At 39.2% G+C, this 13,889-nt stretch overlaps 1 protein-coding gene across 1 annotated transcript in view; it reads left to right on the top strand.

Annotated features, from left to right (window-relative positions):
• The first annotated feature begins 3,867 nt into the window (after window positions 1-3,867).
• The window catches only part of abcf1 (ATP-binding cassette, sub-family F (GCN20), member 1), a 27,895-nt gene continuing 17,873 nt past the window's right edge, over window positions 3,868-13,889 (top strand). Inside the window, exons 1-7 of the mRNA XM_023295285.3 lie at window positions 3,868-4,041; window positions 6,154-6,200; window positions 6,305-6,382; window positions 10,156-10,276; window positions 10,370-10,401; window positions 10,493-10,582; window positions 13,733-13,822. Of these exons, the coding sequence (XP_023151053.1) occupies window positions 3,981-4,041; window positions 6,154-6,200; window positions 6,305-6,382; window positions 10,156-10,276; window positions 10,370-10,401; window positions 10,493-10,582; window positions 13,733-13,822 (519 nt within the window). The 5' untranslated portion in view covers window positions 3,868-3,980. The remainder of the gene's footprint in view (window positions 4,042-6,153; window positions 6,201-6,304; window positions 6,383-10,155; window positions 10,277-10,369; window positions 10,402-10,492; window positions 10,583-13,732; window positions 13,823-13,889) is intronic.

Here is a 13,889-nt window from a genome sequence, read left to right as displayed (position 1 = left end):
AATTGCGGATTAGCACTTTGCCAATTTAACTATTAATTTTCACATTATAATATCATCTAATAGCTTCTATGCTATAGCGACATAGAAGCAGAGTGACTAATATAAAACATATATTTTCACATAAATATACGTTGTGCTATTTATGTGCATTAAAAGTCTAGGATCGTGATTACACATTTTTTTGGCCTGATGTCCTCTTAGTTACAACAGATCGGCACCAAAAGCTCCAGTGGTAACACAAGCTCAAAAACTGGGGACACTGCAGTTTAGCACAGCTAACCGGCTGCCACGGTGTGCTATAGAAATTCCAGCAATGCTATTTTAAATGAGGAGGTTACTTGAGATGGCAAATTGACTGCTTTTACTCCAGTTACAATTTTTAAAAGATTTCATGATTATTGTATGATAATTATAGGTGACAATTAGAATAGTTCCATACTGAACAAAGATTGTATCATTAATATTTTTTAAAGACTTTGTCTGCATTTGCTATTTTGCCATTTATTAATTCTGGTTGCATGTATTCCCAGTTCTCTTGTAATTTCAGACCTACTTCCACCAGCAGCTTTAGTAATGCCACCTGAACTAGCTCTCTACTCACCTGCATCCACTTTCACAGTTAGTCCCTCATGCCAGTAACAGATCATCCATTCATCAGCTAAAGTTGCTTTTTCTTGTTAAGGGTCCTGTGGGGACTGGAGTTTATTAAAGCTGACAATGCGTGAAAGACAGGGTTGACAGGTTGCCAAATCATCACAGGACTGACATAAACAGACAGAAAACCATTCATGCTCATACCCACAGCTAGGATCAATTTATAATCACAGATTATCCTGCCATGCATGGCTAACTGCTCAACCATACTACACTTCATATCAGTTCAATTCATTTTTATATATAACATCAATTTACAACATAAAGCATCAAGTCAGATATTGTCAAATAAGTTGACAAATATTGGGGAGCAGGACATGGGACATTAAAAAAAAAACAATTTGTAAAGGTGAGTCAAGGCTAAAGACAAATTCTCACGTTTTCCATGCACCAGCAAGAGATGCTTATTTGATGTATGTCAGGTTTGCAACTGTAAGACCAGCCAAATACCTTTGAAGGGGATCTCAAAACCCGTAAAAGCATGTTTTAACAATTTTTAATATAATATGTGGAGGAAGACACTGACACCAAAGGTCTTAGATGGTGACATGTGAAGAAGTCTATTACCAATTATACTTTCAACAGATCTCCTTCTCAGAAGTGAAACAGACCAGTTGGCTCCATAATATCATGACGCTTGAGCTCATGCTGACTTAAATATGAAATGATAGATAGACAGAATTGTTCTAATGTAGATGCAAGGGTTGAACCCACAGTGATGTTTAGTGTTGTGTGTAATTATCCAAATGCAGAACATACGGCAAACAGGCAGGTTGAATGAATGAATGGATACTGTAAGATAATGGTGAGGTGGATAGTAACTAACATTGTAGCAAAACTGTAACAGAAGACAGCAGGTCAATGAATAAACAGAGCATAACCATCAATTAAGAGAACAAATCCAAAAGACACAGGGAGCTGTACAGACAAAAGAAATTAAGACAGCAAACAGGCAGGTAAACAGGAGGTAGATGGGCAGAGGGGTGTACGACAAAGCAAGATTAATGGGTGACCAAGGTATGTTCAGCCTAAAACCAGAGTTTTCACAAAGGTTGCTCTCTTTTAATCTGTCTAGACAATCATGGTAATTCATGCTGCAACTACCTAAAACTAACCAGCTCCAGAGTTTTGGATTTAAAATGACTGTAAGGAATGCTTTCACCAATTCTTTTCCTGATGACACGAACCTATTGAATCATTCATTGGTAATGCAGCTGAAGGAAGGTGTGCAGTTACAGTACACAAATGGCAAGGAAGAGACAGGAGAAGAGTGGTCGAGGTAACATGTATTTAACGAAATTAGACATCTTTGTTTCAGAGCAGTTATTTCAAAGCAATGTTAGTTAGATCTGACATGTGGGACAGTCGCAATATCTGTTGTTTGTTTTGTTACATACATATATATATATATATATATATATATATATATACATATTCCAGCCATGTGTCATCCTTTTTTATGTCACAAGTGCAGGAAAGAAGTCTGCAAGGGATCCACTGAGGTTCCACCTTGGTAACAAATTCTCAAACAGTTTACTGGTCATTGTTAGAGTTTTTCTGACTGTACTTTTTTGCGCCTCATGAACATTGCAAAACCAGCAAACACTTTGAATAAAAACACAGTAGAACATTTGAAGAACTTTGTTGTGGACATTAAGAGATACTAATTTCTTTCAAAGGAACAATCTTTGTTGTGTCTTCATGCTTATATGGTCAATTCACAGGTCCCATTTGAGATTACAGCAAGAGTGTCCAAACTTCATGTAACTGGTGGCTTCTCTTCTCTGCATTGTATTAACTCAGTTGACACATAGATCTTTTTTGGAGGCAATCTCTGTTTATTACAGCCCTTTACAGTCCATTAGAAAGACACACAAAATCTTCCGTCACACAAGACTTTTACTCCTACAGAAATTAAATAATGCATAACCACATTAGAATGGGAAAAAGAACTTATAAGTAGAATTATATTACATTAAAACACACAAGTTACAACAGCACAATTTCGCTTGCCTCACTCTCAGAACACATAGACAAAAGGGGAGAGGTAACCCACAACCACTGCTGCACTACTGACCCTGTTACATTTATTCACTGAGTGCCACAAACAGAAAAATATACAAAGGGCTGAGCCACTCACTAGAGGTGAGGTATATCACCTCACCTCTAATGTATCAATGTTAGCAAAATCAGTCAAATGTAGGTGAGGTGTAGTATCTGTGCTTCTCCCTGCCTGGACCTCCTTCCCCTTGCTGAATCCTACGCTCCCCAGTTAAATTAGGAATAATGTGATCATATTAGGTTTGTATTACAATGGGATTTTGGTTACTCTGGCATTCTGTGTCTGAATTAATATTAATAATAATATTGTGTTGCTCTTAGCTGTGTTGGCATTTGGTGGATGTGTGCTTCTTATATGATTGTCCCTGTCCATCAGCTTTCTTAGCTTGGTTGTACCTAGCCCTGGTTAGTTCCCCTTCCCCTGTGTGCTCCTCTATTATCCAGTCTGTCTTGAATTTTGTTTGTCCAGCATACGTTATTGATTTGGTCCTTTGTCTAACATAGCTGTAGTTCTATTCTTAGTTTCCCTTGAGCCTTGTTATCACCACTCTGCCCTGTACTGTTTAGCTTTAGTTCTTCCTTCTCTTAGTTTATTCACCTTTACCTCTCTCCCTCCAGATGTGTTTATTACGTGCATTTTGTGATATATTCTTTGTCATTTCAGTTTTGGTATGCTGAGTTTTCTGTCTGCCCCTGGGTCTCTGACTCCCCGTTACACTGCAGCTTCTATCATCACACAGAATTCCCTCAGGTCCTTTTCATCCTGGTCTATATTCATCTCAAAGCAAATGCTACAGCAGCCACTAAGTAAATAAAGAACACTGTAGACAGACTTGAATTTATATCTCCAGACTCTCCCAAATTCATCTTGGGAGACTTCAACCACACATGTTCTTCTTAAGCAGGAGTTCCAATCATCCCAATGGAGGAAACTATGTAGAGACCTAGGAGTGGCTGGACTAACAGTTTTTAATCTTTTCTCTCTACTTAACATGGATGAGTGGACAAATATGAAGAAACTTCTGAATTTTTTCATAACCACATGACTATATAAGAAAATATAGAGGATATCTATGGACCACGAATAACAGCCAGTAGGTGGCAGCCATACGCCAGTGATGCTTCTAGTCTGCCTAATTTAATGAAGACGAAGAAGAAGAACTTTTAATGGTGACCCGGCATCTGCCTCATCACGTCGTTGGGCCGTATGACAGAAAACATACATATTCTTAGCCACTTTATCTTCAGAACGTTACAGTAACAAAATGCCAAGGAAAGCGAAAGAAGAAGCACAGTGGGTGGACGATGAAGTCGACCCAGCAGCTGGTGAGATAATATTTATGTAGTGTGGGAAGCTAGCCATCATGCTAAGTAGCATTACAGCTAACTAACGAGCAGGAGTTCACATGAGGTATCAGAACTACATAGAAAATATCACGTTTTCACTTTAAACTGCGTCTTGGCAACAACCAGTCTCTTAAATGACCTTTAGTCTTTCATGAATTTTAACCATCCTCTCAGGAATTAGAATCTATACATGTTACCTAAAGGCAGTAATTACGGTGAAAGATTGTTTTAGAGCAAATTGCTCTTTACTACGACGTTGTAATAGTGTCGTTAACGCCGCGTAGCTGTCACGAAGCTGTGAGCCAGTCCGTGATAACTGAGGCAAACATGAGCTAAGTTAGACATTAACTAATCTGCCTCTGACTGTAGAAGTTAGATTTTATACCAGCAATATATCAGCAATCAAGAACACGTGTTTTGCTTTAATAATACGACACATACACCAGGCACGTTTCCCCCACTAATGTGTCAGTGTCAACATTTACTAATTTAATATTTGTCGTAATTTTAAGTGACAAATATTAATTGATTGTGAAACGACGTGAAATAGAGTAGAATAGATTTATTGTCATCATACATGGGGGCATGACGAAAATAACAGTTTATCAAAATACTATTCAGACTTTTTATTTGAAACTAATGTTCTGCGTTTTAAGAGTGTTTTAAGATGTCATCGCTGGAACCAAATTTTCTCTGTAAAGTGAAGGTAAAGTGTATTATAATGTACTATACCTTTGCTGTTTCGACTATAGTAGGCTATTGTTCCACCATGAGCCTTCAGAACAGCTCCAGTGCTGCTCAGAGTGTGTGGAACACTACTGGAGGGAGTTTTGAAGATGTCAGAGAAGCAGGGAAGACACTAAACCCAAAGCTGTTGCTGATGACAGGCAGTCGCATGACAAAGCAGTCCTGCCATCATTGCTGTGCAAGTGTGTGTGTGTGTGAAGAGGTGAAAGACAATTATTGTGACGTGCTTTGAATACTGCCAGGCTTTCATCCATTATCTATACACCGCTTAATCCTCGTTATGGTCATGGGGGACTGGAGTCTATCACATCTGAGTTAGGGTGAAGGCAGGAGACAGGACATGTCACCAGTCTATCACAGGGCTATGCAGAGACAAACAAGAACACTCACATTCACACCTAAGGACAATTTAGAATGACCAATTAACCTCAGCATGTTCTTGGACTGTGGGGGGAAGCCTGCACAGGGATCCCAGACCCAGGCCGGGAACACGAATCGGGGCTCTTCCAGCTGCAAGGCGACAGTGCTAACCACCGAGCCACTGTGCAGCCTATACTCCCTGGCTGAAAGTACAGACCATTTATCATTTACCAATTCAATGTTTAGGTGTGAATGATGTTTTTATATTTGTTCTTTACTTGCTCCTAAAACTGTCAAGCAGCTAAAGGAAAATAAAGGAAACTAAAATGCCATGAGAATATCAGATTGAATTTGAGATTACTGAATTCATCCTCCACATCACAATGAAAAGAGGTTTTCTTTTATGTATTCTTTAAATAAATTTTTAAAATTGACTCTTTATTGAAAAATGTACAGATATAAGAAAAAATACACAAGAGAGTAACTTTATATATACAGGGAGGGATCCTTTACAGTATCCTAATCAGTTAGCAAAAATAACATCAGGTCTGATGCATTACACAGTTGATCTATTTTTCCTAGTGGGAGGCAAATTGTTCCAGTTAATGATTGTCAAAGGCTGTTATCTTTTCAATTTTACAGTTTGATTGTAATGTCCTTCTCGTTGAAAGTTATGCTCGCTTGTAGTTGCCATTTTCTCATGAATGTTTTTTAAGCAGCCACCGACAATACATTCATTAAATATTTAGCCCTTAATGAAGAAATTCCTCACAACATGTCTCATATTTATATTTACTTAGGGATGTCATTGCTCTCAAAGAGCGATTACACTTCATCTTCCAATTTTTTTATGCAGGAGTACAGACTTGACATGCCATTCATTGTCCTAATAATGTGTAACAGCATGGTACGTGCAAATTTTTCAGATTACCGATGCCTACCTCATATTTTTTCTGAAATTAAAGATCAGCTTTCTTCCAACAGAAAAAACTGTCAAAAAAGGGAAGAAAGATAAAAAGGGCAAAAAGAGTGTGAGTACCTCTTCATATATTTGTTTGGCATTAAAGTACCTTAAGGTGTTTTATCTTTGTGGCACAATGCTAATTGGATTTGTTGTGTAAATGTTTTCTTCCAGTTCTTTGAGGAGCTTGCCACAGATAGCAAACCTGAAAAGGCTGACGAAGTAGCTGTGACGCACTCACAAGGAAAACAGGTAATTGTTTCTGTGAAAGTCAAAGGTTCAGTCAAAGGTTTGGACACACCTTCTCATTCAATGTTTTTTTTTTTAATTTTAGTTATTTTCTGCATTGTAGATTAATACTGAAGACATCAAAACTATGAAAGAACACATATGGAATTATATCGTCAACAAAAAAGTGTTAAACAAATCAGAATATGTTTTATATTTTAGATTCTTCAAAATAGCCACCCTTTGCTTTGATTACTGCTTTGCACACGCCTGTAATGGTTTTCCAACAGTCTTGAAGGAGTTCCAAGAGATGCTGAGCACTTGTTGGCACTTGTGTCTTCACCATTTCATCCCAAACCATCTGCATTGGGTTTAGATCAGGTGACTGTGAAAGTCCAGTCATCTGACCCAGCACTCTATCACTCTCCTTTTTGGTCAAATAGCCTTTACACATCCTGGAGGTGTGTTTGGGGTCATTGTCCTGTTGAAAAATAAATGATGGTCCAACTAAACGTAAACTGGATGGGATGTCATGTCACTGCAGTATGCTGTGGTAGCCATGCTGGTTCATGGTGTTTTGAATTCTGAATAAATCTCCAACAGTGTCAACAACAAAGCACTCCCACACCATCACACCACCTCCTCCATTTTTCACGGTGGGAACCATGCATGTAGAAACCATCCGTTCACCTTTTCTGATCTCACAAAGACACAGCTGTTGGAAGCAAAAATCTCAAATTTGGACTCATCAGACCAAAGTACAGCTTTCACCGGTCTAATATCCATTCCTTGTGTTTCTTGGCCCAAACAAATCTCTTCTTCTTTTTGTTCATCCTCAGTAGTGGCTTCTTTGTAGCAATTCCACCATGAAGGCCTGATTCACGCAATCTCCTCTGAACAGTTGATGTTGAGATTTGTCTGCTTACTTGAACTCTATGAAGAATTTATGTGGGCTCTAATCTGAGGGTGCTGTTTACTTGAGATTTCTGAGGCTGATGACTTGGATGAACTTCTCCTCAGGAACAGAGGTGACTCTTGTTCTTCTTTCCTAGGGCGGTCATCATGAGAGCCATTCATCATAGCATTTGATGGTTTTTTGTAACTGCACTTGAGGATACTTTCAGAGTTCTTGAAATTTTCCGGATCGACTAACCTTCATGTCTTTAAGTAATGATGGACTGTCGTTTCTCTTTACTGAGTTGAGTAGTTCTTGCCATACTGTGGATTACAGCAGTAGTCAAATAGTGCTATCAACTGTGTCCTAATCCTACCTCTGCACAACACAACTGATGGTCTCAGACACATTAAGAAGGCAAGAAATTCCACAAACTGACTCTTGACTAGGCACACCTGTTAATTGAAAACCATTCCAGGAGACTACCTCATGAAGCTGACTGAGAGAATAACAAGGGAGTGCAAAAATCAGTCCCTCCAGGATTTCTTGGGTGTTTTTTGAGATTGTTGCGGCCAAAAATGCCTGAATTCGCGGCAGCTTTTGTAAAAAATTGCAATGTAAGTTGCGATGTTTTAAGCTTATTTGTTGTGATGAAATTGCGGGAGACAGTGGCAAATGCTAAAAACTTGCATTTTTCTGAGCTTTTAGAACATGTTCCAACATTGTAATTAACAATATTTGTTCCGAAATTAATTCTTTAACGCTCCAACCCATTTACACAAAAGCTGGCATACCATGGTGGGAAATTAGCAGCAGCCAGATACTGGTTTAACATGAAGTGGTTGATAAATTTAAGGCACAAAATGAAAATTTACTATTGAATGAGTCACATTTGGACATATCTGTCAGTGGCTTTAAAAGTTAATTTCACTTCACGCGCGTTTTCACACGCGCTCACAGCTTGTCATGTGAGTTAACAAAGCATTCAGAGACCACAGTACTGTTCATTACTGTTCCGCCAAGACTGTTCATTACCTGAACTTGTGCTGAACACAGGCGTGTGTTATGCATGTGTACATACTGAATCGCGTGACCTAAATATGTAGCGGCGGCGGGAATTGATGGGACTCAGAAACATGCCCACAATTTAATTAATTGTTCCTTGTATCGTTTCTGATATGTCCACAGTGGTGGGTTTGTATTAGGATCGCAATGATGTGATCATCAGCAGGCCACTGAGGTAGCATTCACTTGCTGCCATGGTTACCGGCTGCTATCAGACAGCGTGCCGCTATCTAAATGGGAAATCCTTAACAAATCCGTAATCACTTGGTCCTGGTGTCATTTCTGCCTTTCCCTGAAATTTTCATCCAATCCCTTAGTCCGTTTTTGAGTAATGTTGCTAACAGAGGAATAATTCACATATGCCGATCGTCACATAACTCCACTGCATTCCTTGGTGGAATAATTAATCTAACTTACCTTCATTCTTTTAGTGCTCCAACAGATCTGGATGCAACAATTTCCATCACAGTGATTTGTCTGGTCTGTGGTCCGCTCGTTTCAGCCGCTCTCCTAATATGTTTTGTGGTAGAAAAGTGTTTATCAATCAATAATTTTAAAAAAATGTTATTTATTTTTTGTATTCCACCACAATATTGCATGGGTGTAAAACAGTTTACTTCCGCTTTGGTGAAGAACATTCAGGGAATTAATTGTTTTGCACAATTTTCAGCAGTAGTTTTTGTTGGTAAATGAGAGACATTAGAATGGGACATGTCTGCATCTTTAAACACAAAACAAGGAAGTGAATTCGGTGATGTACGTGCATTACGTTTGCGCTGGGGACTGCTGTGATTGGTGAAACTCATGGGAGGCTGGCCAAAATTGCGGAAAAGTTCCGGTGATTGGACAAAATTGCAAGGTCATGCAGAATTCACGGAGATTGGTTGAATTCGTGTGAATTCGCACCATCGTAACATCGCGAATTCCTGGAGGGAGTGAAAGATCTCATCAAAGCCAAACAGGTCTACTTTAAAGAATGTAAGATATAAAACATTCTGATTTGTTTAACACTTTTTGTTGACAAACTAATTCCATATGTGTTCTTTTCTAGTTTGTAGATGTCTTCAGTATTAATCTACAGTGTAGAAAATAATTAAAATAAATAAAAACCACTGATTGAAAAGTTGTCTCCAAACTTTTGACTGGTACTGTACATCTTTAACTTTCAAAGGTGAATGAGATGATATGCCAATCAAAACAACTTACCAAAAAACAAAATAATACAAACAACGTTTTATGCAAAGTTAACTCATGTTATTAGGGATACAAAACTTACTCCTGTCAAATATTTGGTTGAATTTTGAGAATTTCGTGTTTTCAGACGTGGGCATTTTTGTATTTCCACCATCAAAAAACATCTTACCTGGGAACCATTTTAAGGGTTCAGTATCTCCATAGCTATGAAATTTGGCCAGGACACAGACATGTTGCTTCCAGCAAATCCAAATGATGGAAGGTGCAAAGTTACAAGTTTCTTTCATGTTGTCTGTGTCTTCACCAAAAATAATGGCTGTATCTCTGGAGATATGGAGCTCTTAGCATGGTTTCCCAGGTAAGACATTCTTAAAAACAAAAATTCTCAAGTCTGAAAACAGAACATTTTCTAAATGTATTCAAAATATTTTACAGAATTTAACTTTGGGTCCCAACTAAATAGTAAACTCTAAACTAAATCTGAGAAAGCACAGCAACATGTTTACGGAATCCTGACTGAATTGAAAGGGACTGACCCACCAACTGTGATCGTATGAACAACACTGACCACGTTATGACCTATTGCTTCATTAGCCTGTGCAAAATCCAGAATGAGAGTTTGAAACTACTTTTTTTTTCTCAGCCCCAGAAAAAAAAAAAAGACCGGCGGAAAGGAAAAGATGCAGATGACGACGATGATGAGGATGTCATGCTGAATCTGAAAAAGCTCTCAGTGCAAGCAAGCGATGATGAAGATGAGCCAAGTATGATATTTTAAGACTGATGCCTGTAATGAGATCATTGTTATTCTCACGTGTGCCATCATTTCTCAGTGTACATGTCTTTTGTTTACACAGTCATTGCCCCCAGCAAAGGAAGCAAGAAAAAGGTTTGTCATGAGTCTACATAGGTACACTACTTAAAATCTACCCTCTTAACTCTACATGTTGTCAGTATAAAGCATCTCTGATGTCCTTTAGGGGGGGAACATCTTTGCTGCTCTCAGCCAAAGCCAGAGTGATGATGGTGAGAACGAGGACTTGGATGAAGAAGATAAACCCGCAAAAATGGTACAGTGCTCTAATTTCTCATTTTTTTTAATGTATGCAAGTCACATGTGTTAATACTATTATTAACATGAGGGTGGATAAGATTTACTTTATTCAAGTTTATGCATTTGTAATGAAAGTCAGTTAGCAAAACCAAACAATGGCATAGATATTATGATACCCTCACAGGTAATGCTTGTAGCTTTAACAGCACACTGTAAAATTCCTGCATTTAAAATGTTACTTAAAGTAAAGGAAGTTAAGTATAATTAGGAAAATCAGGAGAAAAGCAAGATTCTACTGCTGTAGTAATCCTAACTGTCTGACCCTCAGAATGAGACTCACCCAGATCTGGTGTATGTGTCAAAACAATAACATGCTGAATGAGCAGGTGGACACATAGTGGATTTACTGGGGAAAAAAGGGAGGACAAAAAAAGGCAAGACATTATGTAGATTGACCGTTAAGTTATTGAAAAGTTCATTTGTTCTGTGAAATGAATGTACATATAAAGGAGGTGAGTCCAGATTTGTGGGATGATTGTCTTTGTTATTTCTGATGTGAGTCCAGAGTTCCTTTGTCAGTGAGTGGAAATTTCTTTGAAGTTGTCCTCCAGGTTTCTGGGGCTCCCCCCTTCAATGGCTCAGGAATCAGTCTGAATGTTTATTGGCAGTCATTTGGTCCCTTGTAGGCTTGGTGGTACTTGGGGGTTTAAACCAGTCTCTTGTCTGAGACAGGCCCAATACACATCCTGGAGGTCTGTGTAGGGGAATCCTTTGAAGTCTGATCTGGTGCTTGCTTCCTGCTGACTTGCTGCTTTGCGCCCTCGTGCCAGACATGGTCCACACCTGGCGTGGTGTCCTGGTGTCCCTCTTGCTTCGCTGGTCAAAAGGAGAGCCCATCTCCAACCTGTGGCTGCAGAAGTTTTAGGGCTCCAGAGCTATAGGCAGGGGAATAAACAAATCCTGCTCTGGTTCTGTTTCACCGTTGATAATGGCTGGTGGATCCTACAAGTGATACAGCATCAGCTGCTGTTTCCTCTTGTGCTTTTCTGCATGCAATATGAGGGAAAATGCAACCAGCCGCCTAGTAGATGGTGTGGCTTTATTGAAGAATGAACAGAGCCGCATCTGCAAATACCATGAATTGACACTGAGAATTGACAGGGGTGACCGGACGTTCTCTATAGCTGGGTAGCTAGGTATATTTTACAGGCTGCACAGTGGTGTGGTGGTTAGCACTTTTGCCTTGCAGCTAGAAGATGCCTGGTTCGCGCCCCAGGATCTTTTTGCATGGTGTTTGCGTGTTCTCCCTGTGCATGCATGGGTTTCCTCTGGGTATTCTGGTTTCCTTCCACAGTCCAAAAATGTGCTGAGGTTAATTAATTATTCTAAATTTGCCCGTAGGTGTGAATGCGAGTGTGATTTTTTTTTGTCCTGTTTTAAGTTACTGTATTGTTTTGAAGTAATTCTCTTGTTTTTCACTGTGAAGCACTTTGGTCACCCTTTGCGCTGTTGTAAAGGGCTATAGAAATAAACTTTGATTGATTGATTGATTGGTGTTTGATGCCATTTCTGACCTCTGAGCCCTGAGGAGAAGTGCACTGTTGAAACATTGTTGATAACATTGACCATCCTCAACATTAAACTATGGGTATTGTGAGTAACATTGATTACCTCATCACAATCTCACCTGTTGAGTGGTGGAATGTATTAGACAGCAATTAAATAGTCAATTCTTGAAGCTGACGAGCACCAAACTGTGATGACCATGAAACTGTCCCAGAGCATCTGAAAAATCACAGGTCCTGTGAGGTTAGTACCAACCAAAAGTTTTTCAAGGAAGGCCAAAGTGTGAACCAACAAACAGGGTCATGGGCACCCAAGACTGTTTGATGCACCTAGGAAGCAAAAGGCTGGCCTCTGTGATCTTATCCAACAGAACAGTTACTGCACCACTGGTATGACTCACTGGATGTAGAATGTGGGTATATACCACTGCAGTTTATAGATTACTTTGTCTTTCCTTCCACTTTCTTTGTGGTAGTGCTTTTCACTACAGGAAACAACGACAATCTCCAATCAGCAACCTACCTCACTATGATAGAAACAAGACATCACAGCTTGCTGTGTATGGTACTGTTTAGCTGTAGGGAGGTCAACTGTGCATACCCACCCTTGTCCACCGTCAAAAACTCTTACATTGGGAGTCTCAGAGTCAGAGATGGATCATGAAACAATGGACGAAGGCAATGGCAGTAGTGTTGTTCAGCAGGATAATCAGCCCTGCTTATTTAGAAACAGTTTTAGCAAGAGTTAAAGTTTGATTTGACCTCCAAATTCCCCAGAGCTCAGTCTGACTGCGTATCTCTGAGATGGACTAGAAGTTAATTCTGATCTATGGAGTCCACATCTCCCAACTTCCAGAACTTAAAGGATCTGCTGCTGATGTCTTTGTGCCTGTACCACAGGACACCTTCAGAGGTTCTTTGGACTCCATGCCTCAATAGGTCTGAAGCTGCAAAATGGGGACCTACACAATGTTAGGCTGGTGGTTTTAATGTTGTAACTAGTCAGTTAAAGCTCATTTACTGAGGATTCTGTGGGCATTGTAAGGTTACAATATTAGAATATGTAGAGAAACCGTACATAACCTTTGATTCCCTTTGAGCAACCTTGACACTGGAATGAAAAAAACTCCCTTTCAACAGGAAAAATGGCCTTCTAGTACTAATACTAGTAGAAGCACACCATTATCTAAAGTTGCTGGTAAATTAAATGCATGGACCCTTCTTCCTATTATCCAAATACTAATAAATATGGCATTGTAAACTAGCTTGTTGTACATAGGACTTCCACACACAAGAGGCTAATGATGCATGTAAAGCATCTTACAGTGCTTTGAATTTGGTCTAGGGAGCAGTGTCTTGTCTCCTTTGAAAACTGCATAAATCTACAGTCTAAAACTTCTGGCCATTTCTGTGTCTCTTTAATACAGGAAGTTTGGGCACTTTATCTACTGCATTTTATTCACTCAATCTTGGGCAAAATGTCAAGACTGTCATCTCCCTGTATCCTCTGCCTGACACCTACAGGTCCTTTTCAAAACAGAATTTCAGTGTGAAGACCTTTCAAAAAATTTACTTGCAGTCATTTTTTATGGAATTTTCAGACAGAGTCTGATGAGGACAATGAAGGAGAGAAGAATGATGGTGAAAAGAAAACTACAAAGAACACCAAGAAGGCTGAAGCCAAGTCCAGGGTGAGTGCTGTTTAAAATCTTTATAAATACATAAATTTCACTGCGCAGACACTCAACCGATTTCACC

Source organism: Amphiprion ocellaris, chromosome 15 (genome assembly GCF_022539595.1).
Source record: "Amphiprion ocellaris isolate individual 3 ecotype Okinawa chromosome 15, ASM2253959v1, whole genome shotgun sequence".
Classification (NCBI taxonomy): Eukaryota; Metazoa; Chordata; class Actinopteri; family Pomacentridae; genus Amphiprion; species Amphiprion ocellaris.
The sequence above is the reverse complement of the archived record's forward strand: the minus strand, read 5'-3'. Positions and strand labels throughout refer to the sequence as shown.